At 33.9% G+C, this 14420-nt stretch overlaps 2 protein-coding genes across 2 annotated transcripts in view; one reads left to right on the top strand and one right to left on the bottom strand.

The window, feature by feature from the left end:
* LOC130446820 (inter-alpha-trypsin inhibitor heavy chain H4-like) overlaps positions 1-14420 on the bottom strand; it is a 31333-nt gene that overhangs the window by 6270 nt on the left and 10643 nt on the right. Inside the window, exons 5-10 of the mRNA XM_056783303.1 lie at positions 12271-12567; positions 10588-10824; positions 6085-6373; positions 5678-6010; positions 5338-5610; positions 2732-2908 (exon numbers count right to left, since the gene is read on the bottom strand). Of these exons, the coding sequence (XP_056639281.1) occupies positions 2732-2908; positions 5338-5610; positions 5678-6010; positions 6085-6373; positions 10588-10824; positions 12271-12567 (1606 nt within the window). The remainder of the gene's footprint in view (positions 1-2731; positions 2909-5337; positions 5611-5677; positions 6011-6084; positions 6374-10587; positions 10825-12270; positions 12568-14420) is intronic.
* Positions 9787-14420, top strand: part of LOC130446821 (ionotropic receptor 25a) — a 97278-nt gene continuing 92644 nt past the window's right edge. The window contains exon 1 of the mRNA XM_056783304.1: positions 9787-9892. The gene's annotated coding sequence lies outside the window, so the exon portion shown is untranslated. The remainder of the gene's footprint in view (positions 9893-14420) is intronic.

Below are 14420 nucleotides of genomic sequence, written 5' to 3'. Positions count from 1 at the left end.
CATAATTTGGCAATACCGTATGGGATATCGCCAATCTATGAAGTCTCGATCCCCCAGTGCCTGAAATGATGGAGATACCCATCAAAACCCATGTAATTTCGAAATTCATCGTACCCCATCTAATTATTGATAGATCCCTGTATACAAAAAAAGTTTTCGATACTCTTGAATCCCGATGTTCTAGAAAATATTAAATGTTTCAAACTGGTATACAAGCACAGATACCGTTACGATCCTGTGTGAACTACACGAACAGTTTTTGATTTTGTGCTGAGATGACACTGAAAACTCTACGAAAAGCAATGAACCCACTTGTAGGGAAAGTCTACAAGTTATATTTCGGATTCAAAATTGACGATCAAGATAAATTTTAGGCTCTCAGGAAACCGATTCTTAAACCTCCATAAAAATATTGTCGAACAGATAATTATGACACAGACGAACCAGAACCGGGCGCAAGTTTCGAAGAGGAAGTCGTTCTCGAATGTAGTAGTGACTTGCATCTTTCCAAAACAAAGGCACAACTGATTGGATCTCGTTTTCAGTAGTGGAACCTTTCACAAAAATATGTGAAAGTTTCCACGGATCTGCAGGCAATGCTAGCTGTATTTTTCTCAAAACAAATAACTTATTTTTCTGTCATAAGATTCTAGGCTTACTGTGGAACTAGGTTTTTCCAATTTACCTACCAAGTGGCGACTAAATACATTTTTGTTTTTCAATGGAAACGAATGGTCATCAGTTCCCATTGATAATACTGTAAATATGAAATAAACAAGCACATGTTACTCCAAAGCATAAAGTTAGAAGATAATTAGTGAAATATCTGTGCTGGCTTTGAAATTGTTACACTAGTCCCAGGACTGTAGACTCAATGACACTTTAGTAGATCAGCTGAAATTCCCGTGAAATGAAGTGAAGTGAAGCAAAACTTAAAGAATGATTGTTCGTTATATTTCAAATTCGAGAGCTTTCAAGAACCAAAATGTTGGAACTTCACTTGGAAGGATGGAGAAAAGAGCATCATATGCCTTTGAAAGTTTATATAGGAACATCCTATGAAACAGAAAGTCGGACAACTACAAACATTCAGTTGAAGAATTCCAATCTTATAAGACCTTAGCTTGTAATATGTTATTTGAATTGCATTGTTTTCAATCTTATTTAGAATTATTTGGATGCAGTTTCAGAGGAGAAAGATTTCACCAACAGATTGCTCAGATTAGGAAGCGTAATAGTGAAAAATGAAGCCCCAATTTTCCAAAGGACTATCGTTCAACCCTTAAATATGAAACCCCTCCTGGCAAGTACAAGCGAACAAAAAATTTACTATTGAATCGTTTATAAATTGAGATTTTCATATTTTGTGTTATCCAACTGCCATCTCCAATGATAAAATTGATAAATTCAATCTCAATGATCGTTTCACAAATATCAAAGTTGATTATTGCTCATCTCAACCATTCACCTCCCTGAAGTATGATACCCTTCAATGTCCAATTATAGACGGCGATATCGGCATCTGTTCAATTTTTGGATTGGTGCAGATGATGGGGAGTGCCTCTCAATTCTCAAAAAAACCAAGCCATCGTCTTTAACCATCCAAATACTCGGAACGTACGACTTCTACATCGTGAATGCACCTTAATGCTTTGGGGGGGCGTCTAGATATCTTCAGAGTTGATGTGCGATAACCTGAACAGAGTATGGAGACTAGGAGTTCTCATCAACATGCTCGGAAGAAAGTTTAGACAAATCCACCCTCTTACCCTACTTCATACGTATAAAACTTACATCCGTCCCATAATCGAATAGTAACATTGTTTATGTCAATAATGACATAACTCCTTTATTACAAGCCGTCTAGAAAACCTAAAATTCCGATCCAATCTACTGTTAAAGACACTCTTTTTCCCCTCGGGATAACCACTAGGAGACCCCTTTCCTCTAAACCTAAAAGGAAACTTCCTTATCCCCCCATTGGCTGCCGATGACGACCTTTAAAGACCTTTCAGAAAATTACTTCAATTTCATCAATATTCACCCCATCGCAATTAGGTGGAAACTTTCTAAATCCCATCTTGTCGATCGTTTGCGGTTTTCCTGTAGCCTGGTGAACTAGTTTACCAGCCAAATGGCCGACGATAGAGGATAATACACCTTCCATAAAGCTGTTTGGTTCATCGAGTCCTTTATTGCTTCCATTAATTCAATCGATATCATGATACACCACAATCCAAGCCCTGCACAGGAAAATTTTCCTATGTCAGGAACACTTCTGAAACCTCTATATATATCATAAAAATATCCCTATCTCTTACCAAAAAAACCAACGAGTTACTATCAATGCCAAACGTTTCTAGTGACTTGTCAATATTTTGTTAACAATTTAGTTAAAGAGGATCAAACTATGGATACCTCCTTGCCGAGCTCCAACGTTATACAATCCAATATGGTTTAGGAATGACGGGACCAGTTAAATAAGTTAGAAAATGAACAAAACAAAAATAATAAATTGATAGCATGTTGAATTATTGAATAGAAAATACAATATAAATATATTTTTAATAGATTAGTTTCACTGACGATCATTTTATAAAACAGTAAAGGGAAAGAACAGGTAAATTAGTGAAGAAACACTAATATATAATAACAAAAACAAGCATTAAGCTTTTTAAAAGTAAGCAACTGTTCGCTGAAATAATTTTGTTTATTTAAGGAGATGATTTACCTTTGCCTTGTGGATCAACGCAAGTTTTCTGGCAATTTTCCTTAGATGAGAATCGATTATCGTTGCCACCACATCCTCCATATTTAAACAGCTTGCATCCGTGTTTTTCTGTACTGTAATACCATTTAAATGTAATGTTGTTGCATGATCCTCCATCTTGAGGTAGAGAACAACTTTCTGCACATAAAAATAAATTTTACAAATCAATGTAAGTAGGGAAAATGTAGGTTATTCTAATATTCCACTACATGGACCGTGAAGCCGATCCTGTTCGGTTTGATTAGGTGAAAGCGGAATTCGTTTGATGTCTGTTTTTATCGCAGCGACGATATGTTTAAATTGTGTTTTTTATATGATTTATAGGAAGGCCTTTTATTTATTGTTTGTTTGTATACTTTCTAGAATACTGGAAATTCTTTTCTGATATATTTGCGCTTGTTTTGTAGCCAGAATTTAGTTTATAATTAAAATTTATAGTGATCAGAACGAAATAGAAATAGACAAGTAATTATAAAGGTAGTGAATTTTAATGCGTTTAAAAAATTGGGAAATAAGAAAAACATCACAATACTATTGCTAAGATACGATTATATATCGCAGAAAATCGCATAAACATACAGAAAACAATAACAACAATAGAAGCTTTCAAGATGAATGAAAAGGATGAAACTAGTGTTTTTTCCTAGTGGTACATACAGGCAACAACATTGAAAACAAAATCCCAGATACCTTAAGAATTCTTGATATTTCTTAAGACACTTTTATTAAATTGGTAATATTGGTATCAATTTGGGACGCTGTGGATTTTCTAGCATGTCAAATCATCGTAGTCCAGTCAAAATAGACAAAAATAAGTCATAACTTAGCCAAAATTCGCATAGAGCTGAAAATTGACAGAGACGTTAAATATATCATTATAAATGAAATGTCAAAATGTCCTACTCCTGCAAAAAATTTTATTCAATTTCAAATGTACAAAATTAACGTTTTTTCCATTTTTCTCGAAAACAGTAAATATTATCGTGACCCCGGCATTTCGCACATGAACTAAAATTATTGTTTTACATAAAAATCTCTTTTCATATTGGCGAAATAATCAAGTAAATGTTTATGATATACATCAAAAATCGTACACATACAAACTGTTAAACTTTAAACCTCTTAACTTTACTTCAATCTCAACAATTTCAATAAATTTATTAAATAAAACTTTCACCACATTTCCATTTGGAAATATAATGAAATAAGTTTACCTACACTCTATGAGTACACCACAGATCAACACGTGTCGTGGCGTGACTGTTGGTAGTTGGAATGAAATTACTTCCTCGGATTACAAAAAAATGATTCATCCAAAGTTTCATCTCCAAGTTTTCTCCCGCACAAATATGCAAACGCAGATTTTTTCTTTAAACAATGAATCAGTTCTGTTACTCTCAATGGATAAGGAATAATTTTGCGACCCAACTTCCCTTTCACCTTCTTTTTCAGTTTTCGCAGTTGTTCTTCATTCTTTCAGAATAGTCTCAATATAAGGATTCTGTAATTAGCTTAATACGGCACTCATTTCTTTTTGCCGAAGATCTTTAATGCGGTCTCCAATCTAGAAGCCAAACGTAAATCATTTTCGCTCAATTGTTGAAACAAAAATTTCAAAATAGCATCAGTCGTGCACAAATAGGTATCAGAACGACCAATCGCTTCTATCGATAATCTAACCAGGGTTAAGACAATAAACAACTCATTAATGATTTCAAAATATGATTCGTCAAAATGTATAGCATTATTCAGGTCTACAAGCGCTTTTGTTTTCAATTTTTTAGAAGAATAAAGCAGTCAAGCATACTTCACCTAGCCCAGTGTTTCTCAACTTTTTGGACCAAACGCCCCCTTTGTAAGACCCGCTTCTTAATTCGCCCCCCTTTAAATTTTAACAGATAAAAATTGTAAATACACGAACATCGCGTTACTTACATAAGGAAAAAATTTAAATGTAGAAAAATTTGGTTGGTTAGCCTACAACTTATCAAATAAAATCAATATCACAGCTTTATAGCGTCACAATGATAGTTTATTCTATCGATCATTTCATTCCTTGTGTTTACTAAAGCTGCATACACAAAGTTTTTATAATATCCCCAAAAAATGAATCAATTGTATTTAATTGAGGGGACCTCCTGTAAGTATTTATAATAAATAATTATAATTTATGACAATTTTCTTCAGAACCGTCCCTGTAAAAGTTATGGATTGTTAATCATTGGGCATGAGTCTCTCCTGGTCTTCAGATAGTAATCATGATGTTCGAATGTATAATTAAGAAAATATTCTTAAATATAAGTTCTGATTTCGCAACTTTAAAGGCGTATAACTCAGAAACGCATCAAGTCTTGGAACACCCTGTAGAGCTTTTGTAGCAAAACTTTTTAGATAACTAGTTGTGCTAGTGAACGTAAATGAAAAAATGAGCCTTTATTGAAAAGTAAAAAACATTTTAAACTTAATTGTTTATTAACACCATGTAAAATGTCCTTTATGAATACCACGCGCAGTTAAATTAAATCATTACACCGTCTGTATACTATAGAATCGAAAAACGGACTCACCTGCTTTGGGAATTGGATCACATCCATCAGCATTAGGTCTTAAAGAGAAAGTAATGCCATCATGGCAGCAACCGTACATAGATTCATTACATGTTAGTTTACGTGTTGTTGTAGGTTCAGTTGTTGTTGTAGATTCGGTCGTTGTGATTTCTGGAGTTAAAGTTGTTGCAGGAGTTTCAGTAACACCAATAATTACTTCTAATAGAGCGTCATCATCTATCGTTGGTATTGAGGTAGTTGTAGGATCATCACGTTCCGTCGTCTTAAGAACGCCTACAAATAAAAACAAATCGATAAATATACCACTTTCAAAATAAAGTATTAGTTAACTTGAACGTACTAGAAAGATCTTGACACATCGGCAATTCGTTAGACTCATTAGGAATGAAAGCGTCTTCAATATCCGGTGTAACCCCATCGATATTTGGTTTAAGCACAACTAGTGAAGTAAACTCTGTTACCAATGAATAATTCATAGCTATTTCAGTTGCAAATTTGAAGAGCGAATTGTTATTTGTTTTCTTGTACTCTTCTGCAAGTTGTTTCACTGTTAAATATGCCCAAACCTTTTCTAACCTGGCAACGGGGACGCCGATTTTAGCCTCGAATTCTTTTTGACCTTGTTTTGCTGTTGCTGATACTGATATAGGTTTTGTTGCATTACCTAAAACACCTAAAAATATGATGTTTTATAGGAACACATAAAGGAAGTAAGGATCTGTAAACAAAAACGCTTAGAATATTTACCTTTTCCTGCTACAACTATTTCTGATCCATTGAAAAAAAATGGGAAGTAGGTTTTAGTTACAAGTGCCGTATTGGGTACATTCTTAAAAGATAAATCAGTTAAAGTCAATTGTGAGATTGTTTGATAAAAATCTTGTAATATAGCAGAAGAATCAGCTCCAACAGGAATTTTCCTAGCTGTTGCTCGATTATCTCTGCTTAATTTATCCAAAAAATTCCAGTCTGCGTCAGATCCAAAGCTCAGTGAAATAATGGGAACATCATAGTTTGCTTTGTTGATATCTGTGATCTGTAAAATTATAATTAATAATTATTTATAAGTCATTGAATATTAATATACACTACAGGTCAAAAGTTTTTGCCCACTTCATAGTTTGTGTGATACACAACAAATAAAAACAACACGATCGATTTTGATATTTATATAGATAAGAATATAGTAATAATAAAAATAGAGTCCATAATTGTTATGTATTTAAATTTTTCATTAATCGATGTAACCCCTTTTGCTTTTATTATTTCGATGCACAATTTTGGTATTTCCTGTGACAATTTCGACAAATAATTGTTGTCTGTTTGATTCCATTCGTTCTTCGGGCTATTCCAAAGATGTGAAGTAGAAATAGGACACTGCTTTCTGACCTCTCTGTCCAATTTGTCTCATATCAACTGAGCTCGGACGTCTATGACGACCAAATCACTACTTTGAGAGAGGGAAATACTTTATTGTCAAAAAATTGTTAGAATTTGTAGACAAAAACTTGTGAAAAACAAATTTGAAAATAACTAAATAAATTAATAAATTTTATATTTAGACAGAAATTTAGCCTCTTTCTATGATCTTAGATAACGTGGCAAAAAGTGCAATTGGGCGATAATTCATACCGAGGTATGATTATAGCCGTTTTAAGGCAATTAGAAATAGTGAAAAAGTGGTAAGTTGATTAAAACCGGGCAGACGCGAAAATATTTTTAATGTAATTCCATCAGTTGTTCCAAATGATTATTTTTTTTTGATGTCATTAATTGTAAAACGAAGCTCTGCTAAAACTACGGGCATAAAGAAGAAATTATGTAAGGAAGCATTAGCATCAGGAAGATATGAAAGCGGATCATGAGGAGTTATAGAATTTGGAAAATATTTCGCTACATACACAAAGTAATTATTGAGGTTATCAGGTGAAGTAGGGATTTTGCTCGATGAAGAAATTTATTTCTCAAACCATTCACAAAGGTCCAGGTTTTTTTAAAAACATTACGAGAATTGGCGAGTCTTCTATTATAATAAATATCTTTGGCAGCTTTTATTGTCTTATGATAAATTTTTCCGTATAGTTTCACGTAATTTTTGGACACTATCCGAGAATTTCCTTAGGTGAGATAAAGATCGAATGTCCTTTGCAGGAAGATAATTGAATGCCAGACTAATGAATTCTGGATCATACGATCACACGACATAGTACTAGAACTGATCTAAGTTATTCTGGTTGGTGCCGTTTTATGTATGACCATACCAAAAGAATAAAAAAATGACTAAAGACATTCCTAATCAGCACACACACTGGAATAATCAATATTGAGATCGCCATATACCTAGAATAAGTTTGCTTTTTAGAAGTAAGGACTCCAGTAAGGTCAGTAGTTTGTGACAGAAAGTATGCACATCAGCGTCAGGTGTCCTGTAAATACAAACAATAAAGAGGTCATAAGTCTTGTGGTAGTCGATAGAAAATTCGAATACTTTCTGTTATTTCGGAAACGTCGTTATTTGTGGACACGGTCATAATACCTCCATGAGATAAATTAGTTCAATTGAATCTGGCTACTATGGTATAATTTTTGACAAGAATAGGCTCTTTATTATGTTCAGTGACGGCAACAATTTCTGGAAAATAAAGCTCTTCCAGTAAAAGAGTTCTCTCGCTCCAGTTAATCTATTTTGTGTGTTAGGGATTGAATATTAATAAGAAACGGGCCGAGCATGCTATCATTTAGTCTTGCAGAGGGTGCTGGCTTCTCTGATCGCGTCATTTCAACTAAAAATTTTTACTTTTACCTGGAGTGCTACTGGAATGATATTTGCTATAGCTTTCCCTAATTTTTTGAAGCTGAAGAAGTTTTTTCTTTGAGAAGAAAGACCTGTTGGCTGAACCAATACCATACTCGTTATGAAAGCGATTATATAACTCGCGCAATGAATCCACGTCTCTAGGGAGTCCCTCTGATACTATTGTTAATTTGATGCTGGTATTCATATGTCCTGCGAAGTACGATTTTCCTTTCAAATTTTTTTATATACTCTTTGAGCTGCTTCGAGGAATGCTTAGGATCATTGTCGTCATGCTGGAAGATAAATTTTTTGAAGATCAAGTGTTGGCCAACACATACCACATTTCCCTTTTATATTTTTATAGCCTTTTGTCTTCAAAACCCTCCGATTCTTACCAGGTCTCTAGTTGTCCAAAACAAACTCAAACCTCCACCAAGCCTTCACCGTGTTTTACAGTCGGGATTAAACATGGATATTACATCCATTCTGTCTTTAACTTGCGCACAAATACTTTTATACCCAAAAACCTCAAATTTTGACTTATCATTCAATAAACTCTCTCCCACTCTTCATGTGTCCAATTTTTATGTTCTCTAGCCAACTGCAACCTCTTAATTTCATTTTGACGTCTTAAAAGAGGTTTCATCGTTGCCACTCTTCCAGAAAGGTCAACTTCTCTCAATTTTCTTTTCACTGTAGAAGTACTCAAAGGCAGATCTGTAGATTCATTGATCTGAGCTGCTATCTCACCGCCCCTGAGTCGTCGATCACATTTACTGATTAACAACGTACGTCTATTTTCAACGGTTGTGGTTTTTCGAAGACGCTCTGAACGTTTTCTATCGCCAAAGATGAATGGATTATGAGATACTCAAAAATATTTGACAGTCTAGATCAGGAGTCTCCAAACTACGGCTCGAGGGCCACATTCGGCCCGCGGACAGATTTTGTCCGGCCCGCGGAGAGCTAGCATACTTGAAAACTCCTTTTAGAGAACATATTTTTTATAGCAAATTAAATTTAGTTTACTGAAGTATAATTATTAATATGACATCTACATTGATATGGTCATGGGCTAACTATTCATAATGAGATTTATGTAATTGAGATTTTCCACTGACAATAGTTTGTAGTTGTGGACTAATTTTACTTGTACCAATTATTAAAAGAGATTTAAGATGCTCATCAGTTAATTTAGATCTGTAAACATTTTTTGTGTACTTCGTTTTGGAGAAGGTCTTCTCACACAAATAAGTATTACCAAAAACAGAAAACAGCCGACGAGCAAATTTATGCAAATTATCAAATTGTGTCAGTGGAAGACTCTTATAAAATTCCAACAAAGATGAGTTTTGATATTTGTTCCTAATTATATTTGAAGTTCCGGGGCTAGAGTAGGGTAAAATCAATAGGAAACTCAGTCTCAGTGGTGTGGCTGAATATTTCACATGTTTTAAAATGTGAAAAACATTTACTTCGTAGTTGTAATTGAAACAGTATCAATTTCTTCCGGAATGATTTAATATTAGTGTATAAATCAGGAAGATGCTGGTTTTCTCCTTGCAATCTCAAACTCAGTTCGTTCACATGTTTTGTCAAATCAACATAGAATGCTGACTTCCACAGCCATGCGTTGTTTTGTACTTCAGTAAGAGGACGAGGACTTCTCATTCAAAAAAATTTCGATCACTGCTCGAAGTTCAAAAAAGGGCTGAAGGACTTTCCCACAACTAAGCCAACCTACAGCAGTATGATAAGGTAAGTCATTTTCTCCAATCTCTTTAATAAATTGTCGGAATTGTCGGTGATTCAGCCCAAAAGTTCTGATAAAACAATAAGACAAATGAGAATCAGTCGTTATGAAGATTTTTCCGAAAATTGGAAAAATTGAGTATCGAGTTATCATTAAATATTTCTTGAACACTATATACGGTGACTTTGCTTCATCATTTACGCCCGTGAAATTTTGGGCAGCAGGATTCAAATGTGTCCAAATCAGTTTAACTGACAACGAGCGTTCGGGACAACCAAAAACTGGCGACCACCGATGATATCATCAAATCATTTCTCAGTCCTAATTGATTCGGTTTAAGCAAAATGAGTTTTTTTTTGAGTCTTTCTACTCACCACTACACTTCTAATTATTGTTATCGCAAACTCCTTTTCATCGGTAAAAAAATCATTTCGAGATGTGGGTGAATGTCTACCGATTTCATATTCATCATCATCTGATTATGGGTTTATTAATCATCTAAATGTTATGTATTTTTTGAATGTTTTCTTTGCGTTTGTGATCACAAAAATTAAATTTAAAATTTTTCTTAAGGACCCCAGTGACAATGATAGAAATGTGTCCGATCTCTTTTGTAGGTTTCGGCTTACTGTCGGAAATTGTCTAAGAAAAGGAGACTCCGGGGCACACGTATTTAAAAATGGAAAACAAAAGTACTTACTTTTTGAATAATAACCTGCGTATCGCTGATTCCTACAACTGGAATACCATCTGTTAAAAATACTAAGACCGATTTGTATTTTTTCGGAAAATGTTCCTCTAATTTAGACACCGCTAATAATCCAACTTCTAAAGCACCGATGCTATTTGTTAATTCATTCGCACACATTGCATCAACCATTGATTTCAACTTATTAACATTTGCTTCAGTTGCTGGAAAAGCTGCAGGAGTAATCGTCTAAAAGCAACGAATTCTTATGTACGTTCTGTTTTTGATGCAGAGAACGTATGGGGTCTTCTAATGTTTACGGAGGGGCTGATAGAAAGAAATTATTTATAAAGCTACAATGGGGACAAAATGTTATTGGTTGATGTTGACATATGAAATGAAAATGTGATTCGAATGACAACGCATAAACCCACTAGGTTCAGCTCTCTGCTAGGATAGTAAAAAAATGTTCAAAAAGATTGTTTCACTGGACCAAACTTGACCAAACTGCAAATCCGATATATAAGTTCGCCGACGATAACATTCTGGTGTCATTGTTCACATCAGCTACCCCCAATAAAATAAAATAAAAGGATTTGGTCCTGTCTGAATATAAAATATCATCATCACCACAAATTCATCTGTTGGGGGTTCAGGTTAGGAGCAATATGCCTTGGCATAGTCACGTTGCCTAATTTGCTAAGGTAGCTTCACAGAAACTTGTAGTCTTCTTAAAGATTAAAAAGCTATACACTCCGCAACAGCTTCAAATCTTTTACAAGGCCCAGATCTTTGGAGTATTGTTCACACATTTGAAGCTCGGCTCCCAAGCATACCCTTAGGATGTTCTTTTCAATACAGATTCAGATACAATATTCAAATTATAAGCAGAGTTGACCAAAAACTTGGGACAGCTTAAAGCATAGAAGAGTAGTGAGAGTACCTTTTTGGTGTAGATATGATTAATGTTAAGTTGAAATTGTGATAGATATCAACCTTAAAAAACATATGTTCAATACTACTTGGTACGAAACAATGTTGCCAGTAGTTTCGGTGTTAAGAAATTTTTAGTTAACTACAGTTATTTCTCAATTTTATACGTATTCTAGAGACGGGGTCACCTTATTTTGAAACCCCTGTATAATTTAAGGCAGGGTCGGATTAAGATTTATAAGGCCCGGAGCTAAAATAATGACGGGGCCCCCTTAAGGAATTCGGAAACCCGAAAAAATTCACAAAATAATATCAATACGTTATATTTGTTGTATCAACACATCAAAAAATACAGAATGATTTCCAAATGATGGGCCCTCTTGGACCTGGGGCCCGGGGCTATAGCCCCCCCAGGCCCCTAGCTTAATCCGGCTCTGATTTAAGGTTATTTTATTCCTGATCCTCATTGTTTTGTTATTTTAATCGATGATGTAGTTCTGGAGTTACGGATTGAAAATTGTGTAATATAACCACCTATTTATTATACAGGGTGGTTCATCCATTTCACGCTGAAATTTATAATCAAATCAAAATATTACTACTATAATATTGCTTCGTACAGCGATGAACAGTATTAAAAGTTGGAATATAAAAATTGATTTTGCTGGGTTTCTGGATAGACTATTGGATATTTTTCTCTGATACTTATAAATCTTATTAATATATTTTTGCTAAATAAATTCTCAAAATATTATTTCTTACCTTGAATTTATCAGCAATGTACCCATAAGGCAGATATTCCGGATTAAAATTTCGAAAAATATCTGTCCTACCTGCATTAAGATCCCATATATATACGGAAGTTTCGAATTCAATTATAGTAATCAAATCATATTCATCGATCTGAGGAAGAATATTTTTCATGGCGTCTTTAAGTTGGATGAGCTTCTGTCCATCCATACTTCCACTTGTATCTAGTATGAATACCAAATACTTTGGTATCGGCTCTTGCTTAACGGGAGCGAAGAAATTCACGAAATAACCATCTTGATACATAGTCTGAAAAATATATTTCAATATTGTTCGAATGTTTCAAATTTCAATTTATGATTATAAAGGCGCGTCCACTCTGGAGCCACATTTTCCAACATAATACAACAAAAACTTGTTACAACATAAAATGTTTATATTTGTTGGAATATGTTGTGTTGCGTTGCATAAAGTTGGTGTTGTAATTCAACATAAGTTGTAGTATGTTGCATAAATCCGTTTTTAGCGGTAAAAATCAAAGGGTAATATGAAACAAAGTGAAACATTTGTCAACATTGTTGCAAATTGAGTGAGTGGACAGTAGACAGACTGCCGCTTGATGGTGTTTAAGTGGACTTCGGAAAATTGTTTAAATTTAATTGACAATTATAGACAACATCCATGTATTTGGAATCCTAAAAATGTTAAATTTAAATGCAGAGAATCAAAAAATGATGCATTTTTTAACACAAAACTTATGGAATTTTCATGATTATCGAGTTTAGAATCATACTGGGTGTCTTTTTTTACTGTTGAGTTTCGAATTTTGTAAATAACAAAATCTATTTTTTTTTAAATGGCACATCCTTTATATTATACCTTGAATAGAACGCATACATACATGTCCTGTACTCATATACAGGGTGTTTCTATATTCGACCGACAATGCTCTACCACAGAGATATCTCAATAAATGATTAATTTTGAAATATGAATTCGAACCTTTACGGGGCCTAGTTGCTGAGATATAGGGTTTTCAAAATTTCAAATCATAATAAAAAATTTGCCATAAATCAAGAGAGCCATTAATTTTTTTCAAATTTGGTGACCAATATGCTCCTTAATGAAATAATATTTTGACATAAACAATCTTTGGAGAAATTTAACCAGTGGCGCTCTGTCAGGGTTAGTTGTCAATTTTATCCCCCTATTTTTTACGCCACTGAAGTAATTTTGATAAATTTTGTTTTAAATTGCCTGGTTATTTTTTATGGGGCTATAATTGACGGTGTTGTAGAAATTTGCCTCTAAACAAAAGTCTGCAGGTAATTAAATACGTTAAATATTAGACAACACATGTGGTTTCAACACGATGGGTCATCTGTTCATTTTGCTACAGCGGGAGGAAATTACTTAAGCAGAAGTTTTAGAGAAAAATGGATTGGTGGGGGTGGACCCAATTGTTGGCCTTCATCACCTGAGTCAAATCCTTCCGATTTTTTTATGTGGGGCTATATGAAGTATACGAAACAATCATCGAATCTGAACAATATCTAATAGCTAGAATTCAAGCTTTGGCTTAAATACCATCCAGATTTATTCTCAAAGAACCGTTTTTTAATGACAAAACGGTGTAATAAGTGTATTGAAGTGAGCGGCCAATAGCTTGAGCAACTACTGTAACTTTGTCAATGTTGTTATTGTTGTAATACATCATTGTTTAAATTTAATTTGTGCTATTATTATTTTCATTTTAATTGCCAATTTTGTTATTATTGTAATAAATTTTTGTTTAAAATTAGGATTATGAGTAATTTTTATTTGTTTTGAACTACTTACGCTTAATCATTGTTCGAAATTGAATAAATAATTAATTAATTTGTAAATTACTAACGTGCTTGCAGACTTTTGTTTAGAGGCAAATTTCTACACCGTTCATTTAAGCTCCATACAAGGTTATTACTTTTTTAACTTAAAACAATCAGAAAATTTTTAATATTTATTAAAAATTTTGAACACCCTTTATGCCCCGTAAGGGTACTTATTCCTGTATCAAAATGAATCATTTATTAAGATCTCTCTGTGGTAGAACGGTGTCGGTCGAATATAGAAACACCCTGTATTATGTTTGTGGAATTATTTGAGTTTTTCTCATTTGTACT

Source organism: Diorhabda sublineata, chromosome 7 (assembly GCF_026230105.1).
Source record: "Diorhabda sublineata isolate icDioSubl1.1 chromosome 7, icDioSubl1.1, whole genome shotgun sequence".
Classification (NCBI taxonomy): domain Eukaryota; kingdom Metazoa; phylum Arthropoda; class Insecta; order Coleoptera; family Chrysomelidae; genus Diorhabda; species Diorhabda sublineata.
This window is presented reverse-complemented; position numbering and strand designations above follow the sequence as displayed.